At 38.4% G+C, this 14,385-nt stretch overlaps 1 protein-coding gene across 7 annotated transcripts in view; it reads left to right on the forward strand.

Annotated features, from left to right (window-relative positions):
* Positions 1 to 14,385, forward strand: part of PXK (PX domain containing serine/threonine kinase like) — a 72,449-nt gene that overhangs the window by 39,749 nt on the left and 18,315 nt on the right. For all 7 annotated transcript variants that reach the window (XM_037491737.2, XM_037491747.2, XM_037491729.2 and 4 more), the window contains 9 exons: positions 1,988 to 2,065; positions 2,398 to 2,471; positions 3,327 to 3,401; positions 7,018 to 7,122; positions 7,694 to 7,795; positions 9,338 to 9,499; positions 9,891 to 10,008; positions 11,579 to 11,657; positions 13,888 to 13,936. In XM_037491737.2, coding sequence (XP_037347634.1) covers positions 1,988 to 2,065; positions 2,398 to 2,471; positions 3,327 to 3,401; positions 7,018 to 7,122; positions 7,694 to 7,795; positions 9,338 to 9,499; positions 9,891 to 10,008; positions 11,579 to 11,657; positions 13,888 to 13,936 — 842 coding nt within the window. The remainder of the gene's footprint in view (positions 1 to 1,987; positions 2,066 to 2,397; positions 2,472 to 3,326; positions 3,402 to 7,017; positions 7,123 to 7,693; positions 7,796 to 9,337; positions 9,500 to 9,890; positions 10,009 to 11,578; positions 11,658 to 13,887; positions 13,937 to 14,385) is intronic.

A 14,385-nucleotide genomic window follows, 5' to 3' on the forward strand; every position in this document is an offset into this window, starting at 1 on the left:
ATGAAGCCAGAAAGCTAGGCTAAAGCCAGAGCTAGGCGGAACACTAGGTTTAGAAACTTGGTCTTGATTTGTTAAGGACACAGGCACCAATAAGGAGGATCAAAGTGTGTTGCCAATAGGATCAAAGTGTGTTGCCTGAGTCTAGGGAAGGAGGGATTAATATTGGTTGCATGGTAGTCTCCTGATATACTTGATGATAAATGAAGTAGATCTGAAGATGGAGGAAAGAAAGGGTAATGTCCTTTCTACAATTCTCTGTCCTCTCAAGATTAAAAAATGTTATTTTCCAGTCCTCAATTTATCAGTAACAAATCTAGCATGTTCCATGTTCACTGCTATTTCCCCTTCCTAAAACAAGATGTGGTAATAGCACATAATAAACACTTGAATAATGATTTTACGGGGAATTATGAGTCACTGCTAGTCTTAAACCATCTTTTATAGTCTCTTAAAATGACATCATACCACGTCTAGAAAATTATTTTTCATGATCCCTCTCAAAGTTTATATGAATGATTTTCACTTAAGATAATTTCTTTCAAGTTTTATTTATGTTTAGGTTATTTTAGGATTGTTTGTTGTCAAGTTATTTGGGAAATATTAAAAGCACTTTATATCAGTTGCAGAAGAAGTGTGGAGTTCCCAGTGCTGACAATGAAAATTTATGTGTTTTTGCCACACCCAATCCCTCCCAATAGTTTGTCACATTAGGGTAGTGAGAACAAATGTAAATGGAGTCAGTTTTGCAGTTGATCATCTCAGATTTTCTTCTGTGTGGATAGCTTGACATTTTACATATTGAGTCAGTAAACAGAGCTAGTAGATTGTTTTCTTCCCTGAATCTCTTATTTCATAATGAACTGTAAAATATATTAAAATGACATTGTTTGCCAAGCATTTGGCATGATAATTCCAGTCTAGGTCATTTTGACATATGGAGAGCATTTCTGCCAAATTTTATGCCTTTCCATTGTGCTTGGAATGTAATTAATGCCAGACAGAGGTGAAATTCCACTGAATTTGCAGGATTGCTATTTGCGTTCAGGGATCTGAAGTGGCCACATTTGCTCACTGAATTGAGGGGAAATAGCAAGTTAACAGATGTTGCGATTTGCAGGAAATGTAAGGGCACAGTTATTCTGATAATTTCTTACTACTATAAACTTGAAAGAACTTCCTCTTCTTATTGTCTTCTTAAAAGGGGGGAATGTTCTCATGATAAATGAACACAAAGAGAAGGATGAATTTTTTTCCTAGTAAACAGGCACTTGGTGACTTCCCACAATAGAACTTGTTGCTGTACATAGATGTTTTTCTAAAACACTGGCTTTTATTTCCACTATATATTTAAGGCTAATCACTTCTTTGTTTGTGAAAGCTATACTTTCATGAGGAATGAAGATGGGATAAATATCTCTGGGAGCAGCATTAAATGCTGTTCCAAGATGACCTTCAAACATATTTCTAGTTTTGTGCTTGGGTTGTTGTTTGGTGCATATATTGAATTCTTGGCTTACACCAGCTAGTTTTACATATTCTAGATCTCCAATTTAAATATATATATATATGTTGTACATATGTACACATATATGTACACATTTATTAGTGATTATTCTTTTTCTTTAATAAATATATTAATTTGAAATAATTTCAGAAAAGTTTATAGTAAAAATGGTGATGATAATACAGTTTCCTTATTCCTGGCACCCAATTTCTCCTGTTAACATCTTATATTACCCTGGCAGTTATCAAAACTAAGAAATTAACATTGGCATATTACTATTAATTATAGATTTTATGCAGACTTCACTAATTTTTCCACTACCCTTTTTGTTATTCCAGGATACAGTGTAGACGCCCACATTGTATTTAGTCTGTGTGTTTTTTTTTTTTTTTCGATAGTTAAGTTTTTTTAAGAAGGTCATCCTTTATAGTCTTAAGCTTTCCTGATACGTTTAACTAATGAGTCTCTCAAATGTCTTTGCAGAGATTGCCTTACAACAGGTTTCCATGTTCTTCCGATCAGAACCCAAGTGGGAGGTAGTGGAACCATTGAAAGACATAGGTAAGAGATTGGCATACCCATTCTGTTAAAAAAGATGAATCACATGACTGGATTCTTTGTCATGCTTTCTTATAGTTATCCCAAGAAAGCTCTTAAATGCAGGTGATTTTTCCTTTTACCTTCCTAATTCTTGAGGATGCGGTGCTTGATTTTTTTTTTTTTTAGTCCAACTTTAATCATGTCAACATTACCAAATGGTGATTTTACTGGTGCCTGTATAGCTATGGGTAATGTTGCCAAACTTAATTTTCATTAATTACTTAGTTAATGAAACTTATATCCATTAATGTAAAAATTATGTAGCCATAAACACATCTATGCTTTTATGGTAGGTTGGAGGATAAGAAAGAAATATTTCTTGATGAAGATTAAAAATCAGCCAAAGGAACGGCTAGTGTTAAGCTGGGTAAGCTAGTTTATTTTTTTGCTGTTGTTCTTTTTTGCTTCCGTCTCATTTCAGGAACTTTAGATTTTTTTTTAAAGATTTAGTTATTTGTACATACAAGAACTGGGGTGTAAGCCAGAGGTGCAGGGTGGGGTGGGTGAGAGGATTCACCAGAGAGTGGGGAGCAGAACAGGCAGACTGACTGAAATACACTGCTGAGGGGAACAGTAGGCTAGACAGAAGAGGTTTGCTGTGCCATGTGGGTTAGCTCCCTGACCAGTGGGGGGAATGAAACTCATGCTGTAGTGGCTGGCAGTAGCTTTGCAGCGCTATCTTTAACCCCTTCGCTACCAAGGAGGCCCCTAGATGGGTTTTTTAAAGTCGATATTGACAAGAGCATTATGAAACTGTATTTGTTCCTGAAGGATGTTGTAAAGGCCTCCTCTTTAAAGGAGAGTCATTTTAAGTCACTTTGCTTATACATTTAGTTATAGCTATGTGATTATATTTAATCAACTGGTAAACATTTGGAAAGAAATAGGAACAGCTTGAAATGGTCTACTGAAACCTCTTTAGGGCTGGCAGTTTTGCAGTTTGTTTTAATGAAAATACATGGGCATTGCTTTATTTTGTGTCTCACTTGGGAGGAGTTCAGTAATACATTTGGCCAGTGGAATTAGGTAGTATTACAGTCCTGTTATTAATATGTTTACATATGCTTCTCTAGAAAAGCTTTGAAACAGAAAACTTAGTGTGGTTTTCATCTTTGGTTGACAGTCATATATTTGAACAAATTTTTGAAAAAGGAAAACCTTATAAAGAAATTTTCTTTTGATGACCAAGGCAACACTCTAATATTTCCTCACATGTTTTCAGGCTGACCTTGGCCCTGACAAGTATCTATCAGATAAAGATTTTCAGTGTCTAATCAAACTTCTGCCTTCCTGTTTGGTGAGTACAAGTTCTTTTTTTTTTTTTTTAAATTTCAGGTGCTAAAGTGGTAATAAACACACAGACTTTTTTTTTTTTAAGATTTATTGATTTATTTATACAAGCACTGGGTACAGTCAGAAGCATGCAAGGGTGAGAGAATTCACCAGAGCCAGAGTGGGGAACAGAACAGGCAGACTGACAAAATACACTGCTGAGGGGAGCAGCAGGAGAGGTCTGCGCGCCATGTGGGACCATCGCCCGTGGCCAGGGATTGAACCGGCGCTGCAGAGGCTGCAGGCAGCTTCGCAGCCCAGTGCTCAACTGCTGCGCCACCAGGGGAGGCCCAGTACAAGTTTTTTATTTTTGGTGCTGATCACAGTTTACACTATTTTCTTGTGGGTGACTGTGGACAGAACTGGAAATACTCTACAGACTCAAGAGAATGGAGCAGTACCTTGGATTTCAGTTAAGACTGAAATTATGCAGGGCAGCTCCCGTCAAGTAAATCAGAAGCCATTTCAATGGCATTTGGGACATTTCCACACCCCATGAATTGTAGTCATTTAAATGTAGCCTTTGTGTTTGAAGCAAATATCAGTGGGAAAGCAGTCACTTCTCTGAGCCTTTTGTTCTTGGTGAGGGTGGAATTGAAAGATCTGTTTCTAGCCTGAGAAAACAGGACTAATATGGATTTAGATAAGCTAAACAAGGGAAAGGCAAAATAGTCCTTTTGCTTTTTTGAGTTACCACTTTCTCAGGCTAACTAGCTGAAGTTAGCCTTGAAGAGTGCCTGGTATTATTTATACTAATGCACAATTCTAACCAAATGTCTTGAGAGAAAAAAATCACATCGATATATTTCAAAATATATATAGACTTTCTTCAGAAGACTAATCTGACCAGAAAATTGAATTAGTGTTGATGTTCTTTATCTGCGGTCTGTATAAGTGTGTAGGATCCTAGAATGAGTCATTCAACCAGTTGGGTTAGCAAATTCATTTTTCAGATAGTTTCTTGTCAAACTAGAAAAACCAAGCCTTTAATGAGATGTGATATATGCCCCCCCCAAAAAAAAATGGCATGGTCTTTAATTTTGATTAGTTGTATGGCACAATTCTAAATTTCCATTAATGGATGTGCTTTTTAAAAAGAAGATAGTACAGAAAGTGGTGTGTATTAATTGCAGCAAAGCCAGAAAACATAGATAAGCAAAAATAAGAAAATAAAATTCATCCTTAATCTCAACCAAACAGAAGTAGTAGCCAAAATTTTTAGTTGTTGCTTTTCTAAAATTTTATATGATTATTTTCAAAAAATTGTTTTAAAAACTGATGGTTTCATTAATGGTATACCAATAATATCTTTTGCTTTTTATAAAATAGTAAAACATCATTGTACTGGCTACATAAAATTATTGGCTATACCTCAATATATTACTATTATTATTATTTTATTGAAGTTCACATACAATTTATGGTATTACCTACCATTATATCATTTTCTGAACTGGTGAACAGCCCTTGGTAAAATTCTAGAATGAGATGAAGTACAGTGTTCTCTCAAATTTTCATAAATAGTCACATTCTTGGAAAATTCAATAGCAAAAATATACTCTCTGTTTACATGTAAAATAAAGTTAGATTCTGGGCTAAAATTTATCCTAAGCAGATTTTTCACTCTTCTGTATGTCTAACAGGAGAGGGGGAATCTGTGTATTGTACAAAAGTTGCAGGCACACTGCTCCTATTCCTGCACCCCATCATTGTAGCAACAAATACTCATCACCAAATTTCCACCCTGCACATAAGGGGGAGTTGGAGAGAACACTACAAGAGGACCGTAGATTTTGATACTTTCGTTTTCAGAAAGATTTCCTTATATGAGATTAAACAAAATTTGTTGCATAAATAACTAGAGTTTGGGCACTGAGATTTACATAACTTATATCCAATTGATTTTTTCAATTGATATTTTGATCATTTTATTAAATTGATAAGAATAGGTTGTCTGAAATCTGTTCTCACTTTTAAAAATAAAATATGCTTCCCACCTTTCCTGTCATTGATCCCAAAACAATGACTTGGACCTTGCTGACAGCCTTTACTCCTTCGACCTATTCTCAGCCTACCCCCCAAATTATAATTCTTTACTCCTCAACTCCTCTTTCAAAAAGCCCTTGAAATAGCTGCTCTTGCTCACTTTTAAATAAAAGCAATATTTTGAAGTAACATTTCATTAAAACATATATTAAGTTCAAGGTGTGCATCATTGAAAATCATCATCTGTATTTACTACACTAAATTTACCGCTAAAAGGCCTACTTTACTCTTCATTGTATAAGCATCCCATTTTACCTCTTTTTCCCTTCCCCTCTGTACTTCAATTTAGTCAACTAACTTATTAGACTTTCAGATCACATCCAGTTTCTTTACTCTCATTATATAAAAAAGTCATAATGAATAATTTTAGCTAAACATTTGTGTCCATTCTTAATTAATTAATTTTTTTTTTTTTTTTTTTTTTTTGTGGGACCCTCGCTGGTGGCCAGGGATCGAACCGGCGCTGCAGAGGCTGTGGGCAGCCTCACAACCCAGTGCTCAACCGCTGCGCCACCAGGGGAGGCCCTTAATTAATTTCTTAAGATAAATTGCTAGAATTAGTTAACTAATTATAGGGAGACATTTTGAGACTATGTAAATATCCTCTTCTTTACCAAACTTACTAGTTTTTACATTCATGGGGATTTTTCTAACACCATAGAATCTTCTGTTTTTGTTAATTGATATTCTACTATAAGGAAGAGCTTTCTATTCTTTCTTCTTTGTTTAATCAGTGTGAACTCAGGGATTTTAATTTTATTCATTGGGTTTCTTTTTGGAGTGGCAAAAATGTTTAGAATGTTTTATATGGCTGTTGAATAACTTTATGACTATTGAATTGTACTGTTTGAATATTGAACTTTATGAATATTGAATTGTACTGTTTAAATAGATGAATTGTAATCATGCAAACTATATTTCCATAAAACATTTGTAATTATTTTTCAAAAATATTTGTATCAGCCATTTTGAATCATCAAAATACACACTCCACTAGAAGGACAGAAAGATTCATGCTTACTGCTTGGGGTAAGGACCATGATGCCAAGAGATGCTGCTTTTGCTTATTTTCTACCTGTCACGTGTGTCCCTGGCTTGGCAATGAACAGAATGTGAAGTGTTAGGCAAAGCTGTGAGTGAAGACACATTTATCCTGGTCCCCACTTGGCTGTTCTAAGATTTGACTCTATTCTTTGCCAATTTACAGAGGTAAACTATTAAAACTGCTGTTCCAAAAATTCATACTTTGCTTTTCTCCGACTATACTTTTGCCTGAACTGTGAGAATGGGCTTTTTAAGCAGATACCCTCACACATGTAGAGTTTACAGTGTCAGTTATTTCCACTTCCTTTTGTCAATATAGTTTATATTCTTGCTTTCATCTAAGGAATGAGGTCATAGTTGGCTATCTAATAACTCAAAAATGCTTTGTGTTCAGGGAATAGCCCCACATTTGTATGTAACTAGACTAGTGAGGTGGTACTTGACCCTGCATCTGATGAAAGCAAATGTGAATTTCTTTTTTGTTTTGGCAGCATCCTTATATCTATCGGGTTACCTTTGCCACAGCTAATGAATCCTCAGCATTGCTAATTAGGATGTTTAATGAAAAAGGAACTCTGAAGGACCTGATCTACAAGGTACTACGTGTACAAGTTCATGATCATAACAGAAGTTCACAAGCCCGTTTGCTACTGTTATTGATACTTGATCCCTAAGGTTCAGGGATTTTGTTTCAATTTTTATTTTGAAATTTATTTTTGTTTTAGCACTGAAATCTGCCCAGTTTGTTTAAATAGTATTCGTTTCCCCACATAGGTAAGGTTGAATATTTAATGATTATATCCATTACATTGTGAGCTGCTCTCTTACATAGGTTTTGAAGTTTGTGTCTTTCACTTAACAAAACAGTATTGAACTATCTTAATAAAACTTGGGGAAAAAAATTTTTCCCAAAAAAGTCTAAGGGTATATAAAACTTTGGGAGTCTTCTAAGGCTAAGATATATCTTAGATATATCTTCACTGGACTAAAGGAGAGGACAAAACCTAGGTCAGCGTCTTTGTATCAGCTATACAGACTGTTGCATTCCTAAAGCCCAAGTCCTTTGGGCTGACGTTGCCTGGTGCCCCCAATCTCTGCAGAAGGTGGCCAAGTGTAGATGCTGACTCCTCTACTGCTTTCTTATGTGCTCTTTGTTCTTTTCCTAAGTCAAAACCAAAAGACCCATTCCTGAAAAAGTACTGCAATCCCAAGAAGATTCAAGGCCTTGAACTCCAACAAATTAAAACATACGGGCGACAAATATTAGAGGTAAGAGGCATTAATTATTTAATAAATCAATCAATTAATTTTCATTTATATTGGTTGAAATTTCACCCAGCTTTACATTATTCTTTTGGGAACGTTCTCAGGCAGTGTCCAAAATAGTTTTAAGTTGTATAATATGATCACTTAAGCTAATTTTTAAGCAGATACTTGAGAGTATAGCAGTAATAATTTTTTAGCTTTTTATTTATTTAATTTTTTAAATTGGCTTACAGTGCATTATCATCTATTGGAATTTAGTGTCTGATTTTCAAGAACATTACTGTGTGATCACCAACTTTTGTGTTATCTTTGCTTGATCTTTATCTTTGTGCAAAATTCTTTTTTTTTTTTAAATTTTTTTTTTTTTATAGAGGCATGTTTTATTTATTTGTTTGTTTGTTTGTTTGTTTTGTTTATACATGCACTGGGTACAGTCAGAAGCGCGGGAGGGTGAGAGAATTCACCAGAGCCAGAGCGGGGAACAGAGCAGGCAGAAGGACCGAAGTACACTGCTGAGGGGAGCAGCGGGCGGCAGGAGAGGTCTGCGCGCCATGTGGGACCCTTCTCCGGTGGCCGGGGAGCAGCCGGGGATCGAACCGGCGCTGCAGAGGCCGCGGGCAGCTTCGCAACCCAGTGCTCAACCCCTGCGCCACTGGGGAGGCCCTGTGCAAAATTCTTGACTTTATTATATATTTTACCATCTGGCTCCCTTACAGAAGAGTAACTAGCACGAAAAGCCTTCCCCTTCATTCTCTAGAGCAGTGTCCTCCAAGCTCCTTGGATTGTACAGCCCCAACAGTGAAAACAACTCAGGCATCCTCCCTAATGTCATATATATGGAACTATTATATACACGTACTACTACTAATATAATTCTCACACTATAAGTTAAGAAAGTGTGATATTAAAGACAAAACAAATAGTGATGCTGTAATATTTTCTTCTAGTCCTCAGTGGGTTGTGCTGGGCACCCTCTTTGGCTAACACTGCCCTTAGTTTGTGTCTAGGCATCTTTGCTGATGGGTGAGCCACTGTTTGTTAAATGGCTGCCAGAAAGTTTGCTTCTTTTTGTGGGAGCCTGCCATGCGTTTTTGTTAATAAACAGCCAAATATATTCTGAGGGGAGATTGGGCTAGAGATGTTTTCAACTCAATCCCTTTTCCTGAATAACTGGCCGAAACACTGACATGATAAGCTCATCTGTGCAGGAGGAGCAAGACTTTGCTCTGAAGAGAACTGGCCTGTTAGGATCAGAAAGTGTTTACAGTAGAACCTTCTGGCCTCAAATCTGTTAACCACAAGTAGATGCAGGCTCCCTCTCCAAAGTTTGGAAATGAGGGAGCTTGGCATTGAATCTCACAGCTGGAAAGCACTCAGCATCATCTCCTTTTATAAAGAAATGGAGGTGACATTTTTCTTTAGGAATCTCCCCAGTGACCTATTTGAGTTTGTTTCAAAATATGTTGATCTAAGAAGCAAGTCTAACCTATTTTATATCTGAATGAGTTGAGGGGAAAATGTAACCTAGACATTTTTTTTTAACAGGTACTGAAGTTTCTACATGACAAGGGATTTCCTTATGGGCATCTTCATGCCTCCAACGTGATGCTAGATGGAGACACTTGTCGGCTGCTAGATCTTGAGAATTCCTTATTGGGCCTGCCTTCCTTCTACCGATCTTATTTCTTACAATTCAGGAAAATCAATGTAAGTTTCTGAAAGTAATGAAACAGCAGATTCATTTTTAGTTATAAATGATCCCCACGGCAGAGCAGGTGATCCGCACTATGTAGAAAATGGAACAGTAGGGGTAGATCAGCCATCCTTGCCCTTATTTATCCCACAGAAGATTTCTACATCTCCAAGAATCTAAGTTGAAATGGTAGATTGAACAAGGAGGGATAACGAATCACTGATTGGAAAACCATGGAGGGAAGGACCAGGATCTTTGGTCAGAGCAATGCTTTGTGAGCTTACAAAAGGCTTTGGAATTGCATTTTTGCTGATTCGGAGTGGGTTCCTCAGTGCAAGCCTGGATGGAGCAGGACCATTGGGATTCACAAACCCAACTTTGCCATTGCTCTCTTTTCCTCCATAGACATTGGAGAGTGTGGACGTGCACTGCTTTGGCCACTTACTGTATGAAATGACTTATGGACGACCACCAGACTCAGTGCCTGTAGACTCCTTTCCTCCTTCGCCATCTATGGCTGTGGGTCAGTATGGGGTTTGGAGAGGTCTTTTGGGCCCTGGTAATCTGCAGAACTATTCCTCCCTGTTCCAGAGTTCAGAAAAAACTCAGATGTTACCATGCTCCACAGCGAGAATTCTTTTTTTTTTTTTTTTTTTTTTTTTTATTAATAGTTTTTTTTTTTTTTTTATAGAGGCATGTTTTTATTTATTTATTTATTATATTTGTTTTGTTTTTGTTTATACATGCACTGGGTACAGTCAGAAGCGCGGGAGGGTGAGAGAATTCACCAGAGCCAGAGCGGGGAGCAGAGCAGGCAGAAGGGCTGAAGTACACTGCTGAGGGGAGCAGCGGGTGGCAGGAGAGGTCTGCGCACCATGTGGGATCCTCCTCCGGTGGCCGGGGAGCAGCCAGGGATCGAACCGGCGCCGCAGAGGCCGCGGGCAGCTTCGCAACCCAGCGCTCAACTGCTGCGCCACCGGGGAGGCCCCACAGCGAGAATTCTTATTCAATGTAAAAAATGTAAACCAGATCTCAGTAATTTATTTAAATGCACTTCACTGGAAATTTACATGGCTTGTCCATTTGTCAAGCTATCTGAAACCTCAAGGGAGTTTTTGAAACATGTATTAAAATTCTGGAAGAGAAGGATGAGTAGAGTGAGTCTGGTACAGAAGAAGAAATCAGGACCAGGCACCTTGAAGCCCATCTTATGGACCCAGGCTAGGGTTAAAATTCAGACCAAGACTGGCGCAGGACCTGCCAGGAAGGAGCCTTGCAATTCCAGGGCTAGGAAAGGCAGACAGAAATGCAGATGCCTGGCAAGTGGAGTCCAGGAACTCTTCCAGCATATTAAGGGGGTTGTGGGGAGCCAAGGAACAGGTGGGAGAGATCTCTAGGAGATGGATGTAGGTAAGACTCATCCAAGGACCCTTTCATCGCTTCCCCATCCAGCTCAGAACTCACTGCTAGAGCAGAGAGGGGAGACCAGGGTAACTCTTGGACCACTGGACCTTTGAGGTGTGCAAGTCAACCCTCCATCAGCTGTTAGTTCTGTGTCACATGGGGTGGTTCAAGGGAATAGGCTCTAAGGTTACTTTGTATTGAGTTGGAACAGCTAAAACTGAGCAGTGACCCATGAGTAGAAGATATGACTGCTTTTGTTATCATCTAAGGTGTTGGATGATGAAATATCAACAATTGCCTTTCTGTGTGCTGGTTTTGATTAAAAGCAAGGCGAGCAGCAAAATGTCTTCCAAGTCCAGAATTTTATTTGTGTGTAGTATTTACTTCTCTTTTAAGAAGCAGACACTTTTATGAATGATATCTTAAATCCATCCTCCAATTATTTTTGAAATATATTTAGCTTTCTGTGCGCATGTGGTTTCTGAACCATTTATTTTGAGTCATCGGTAACGTCAGTGTTGCCAGCATTCGCCCATCGCACATACGCCATCTGTCTCTGTGTGAAGAGTTTTGACACTGTCCCCATCAGCCTGCAGACAGTGGTGGCAAAGCAGTGTCAAACTTTTCGTCACCAAGTGGATTTGCCAGCATGTTCTGTGGAACTAAAATGTGTATCTGTTCATTTCAAGTGGCCGTGTTGGAGTCTACGCTGTCTTGTGAAGCCTGTAAAAATGGCATGCCTACCGTCTCCCGCCTCTTACAGATGCCGTAAGTCAAGCGTATGCCCTGGTTGTCATTTCATAACTGTGTTGAACACTAGACCACTAACCCAAGTGCCTGGTGCTGTAGTGAAGACTCAGTGTGGTCCTTGCAGAGCCTAAGTGACCTGCTTGCTGACGGTCCATTGCTGCATGATCTCCTAACCTTTCCTTGTGACCACTCTGCTACCTTAGTCTGATTGCTGTCCTTTAACATCAGTGTCATCTTCACGTGCCTTTCCCTGTCGATGCTAGATTTTGTACATGTACATGTGGCAGCCTTAGGACCCTGTTTCAGTGCACCAGTTGGTTCACAGCTGTGAATAAGGCACAAGGTCCGCCCTCCCAGAGGAGGACGTTGTGTTTCTGGCCTCCCTTGCCCTTGTTTGTTCATTTACCCATTGGATAACATTTATTAACTACCTGACATTACCAGACTCTGTGCTAGGGAGCTTAGAGCCAGAGGTTTTCTCCTTTAAACAGGATTATGAATAGATCATGGAGGCCATGGAATAGTGCTCTGGAGCCTTCTTTTAGATATGTTTTCTACCCCTTTATTGAAAGGCAGTAGAGTGGTTAAGAAGAATGCTCCTGAGGTTAGACATATCTGGGATGGCTCCAACATTGCCATTTCTACCTGGCTGGGTGACCATGGATATGTTTACTACCTGCTGAAGATGAGTTTCCTCAACTGTAAATTGAGGAAATTATATCACCCTCTCCTCAAAGGATTTAATGAGATGATCCTAATATAGTACCAGGCAATAAATGAGTGCTTATTAAATATTAGTTATGATTAATATTGATTCAGCTTCTATTTTGTGAGCACAGTGCACCAGGCAGTATACCAGCTTGTTGTATAGCACGAGTCATTAGCAAAGAGTACTATGGGGAAACAAGGGGCTTGCCAGACTTCTGAGGTGGTAACATTTCAGTTGCCTTGTGTGTCGAGAGGGTCTGCTGTAGCCCAGGCACTGTCCTAGACCCTGAGGATCCAAGATGAACAGAGAGAGCAACCCTAGCCTCAGGCCTGTGGATGTGACATTCTAATGTTCAGATGACATTAGCATGTCCCTCTGCAAACCAGCTACCACTAATGACAGTGTGAAATGGGAGACTAGATCCAGTTAGGGAAACAAATACATTTGCAAGAAATGTTTAGAAGAAAATGCATTTGTAGCTAAGGAACAGTCTGTTTCCATGTGATTCACTTGCATTTCCACCGTCCACTCCAAGTCTCTTGCATCTTTCCTAGTCTTCCAGTTCTAAAATGAATCTAAATAATTTTTGTTCACTTAAGTCTTTTTACCCTTGGGTCTTTGGCCTCAAAAAGAGTGCTTGGAGAGCTATGAACTATGTTCAGTTGAAATGTCTTGTCTGGAAGTTAATGGACCCCTGACATTGAAGGGGAGTTTTCTCTCCATCTCTAGAGCTGCCCAAGAGGAGCACTGCGGCGGGGGGGCGGGCAAGAAATTAGCATTGTGGCTTCTACTTGTGATGCAGTTCCTATCCTTTAACAAGGGGGCTCTTCAAGCAAAGACCCACCCATGGCTGTATGGGCTCTGCCCAAACAGCCAACTAAATTCTCTAACCAGTTTTAGCCAAAGTAGCTCAGAATTCCACATGCTTTTAGTAATGTACTTTTGAAGAGAGAATTGATATACTCTAAAAACTGCTATTTCTTCCTAAGAGAGCACAAGAAACACTACTTTTCTTAAAGAAAATTACTTTCCCATTAGATTCCAATCAGAACAGTTCCTTTCATATTGCACATTTTTATTATTGAGCTTTAGGATAAATTTTATCTTCCTAGTAGGCAAAAAATATATATGAAAATCAACTATTCTGTTTAGAAATATCTGCTGCATATTATTTTAGAATATAATGAGTAGAATAGAAATAATACTATAAATATGATTTGCAAAAATAAATGTTCTCAAAGTGTTCATTAATTTACAATATAGCATAAGAGGAATGTTGCTGCATGATAGGGAAATAACCCCCAGCACAGCCCTAACCCAATCCCCCATTACACCTCTGAGATAGTGGAGAGTGAGATTTTCTCCAGGTCACACTAGTGGCCTGGAAACGCCTTTGAGCTTGTTGGTAAAGATGAAGTAATGAATTGGTCCAGGACTGGGGGGTGCAGTGGGTACCTCATGGCCTAAGAATGTCTCATGCTTTGATCCTGTTCTGAGTACACCTGGTTTAAGAAAGATTGTTTCTTTTTTTTTTTGCAGATTGTTCAGTGATGTTTTACTAACCACTTCTGAAAAGCCACAGTTTAAGGTAAAAGCAAATGATATAATTTTCTGGTTTGTCACATAAATAAAGAGATTTTGAAAATTAGGATCTTTTTTCTTTTTTAAGGAGATGCAATTGACATATAAGGAGATGCAATTGACATTAGTTTCAGGTGTACAACATAATCATTAGCTTTTTGTATATATTGTGAAATGTTTACTGCAATAAATCTACTTAAATCTGTCACCACTAAATTATAGATTTGTTTTTTCTTGTGATGAGAACTTTTAAAGTTTACTATCTTAGCAACTTTCAAATATATAATGCAATATTACTAACTATAGTCACCATACTGTATATCACATCACCCAGATTTATTTTATAACTGGAAGTTTGTGCCTTGTGACTGTCTTCACCCTCCTCCTAACTCCCACTTCCCATCCACCTCCTTGGGCAACCACTGATCTGTTCATTGTAGCTGTGAGCTCTGTTTT

Source organism: Talpa occidentalis, unplaced genomic scaffold (genome assembly GCF_014898055.3).
Source record: "Talpa occidentalis isolate TD23 unplaced genomic scaffold, MPIMG_talOcc4v2.1 talOcc4.10, whole genome shotgun sequence".
Classification (NCBI taxonomy): domain Eukaryota; kingdom Metazoa; phylum Chordata; class Mammalia; order Eulipotyphla; family Talpidae; genus Talpa; species Talpa occidentalis.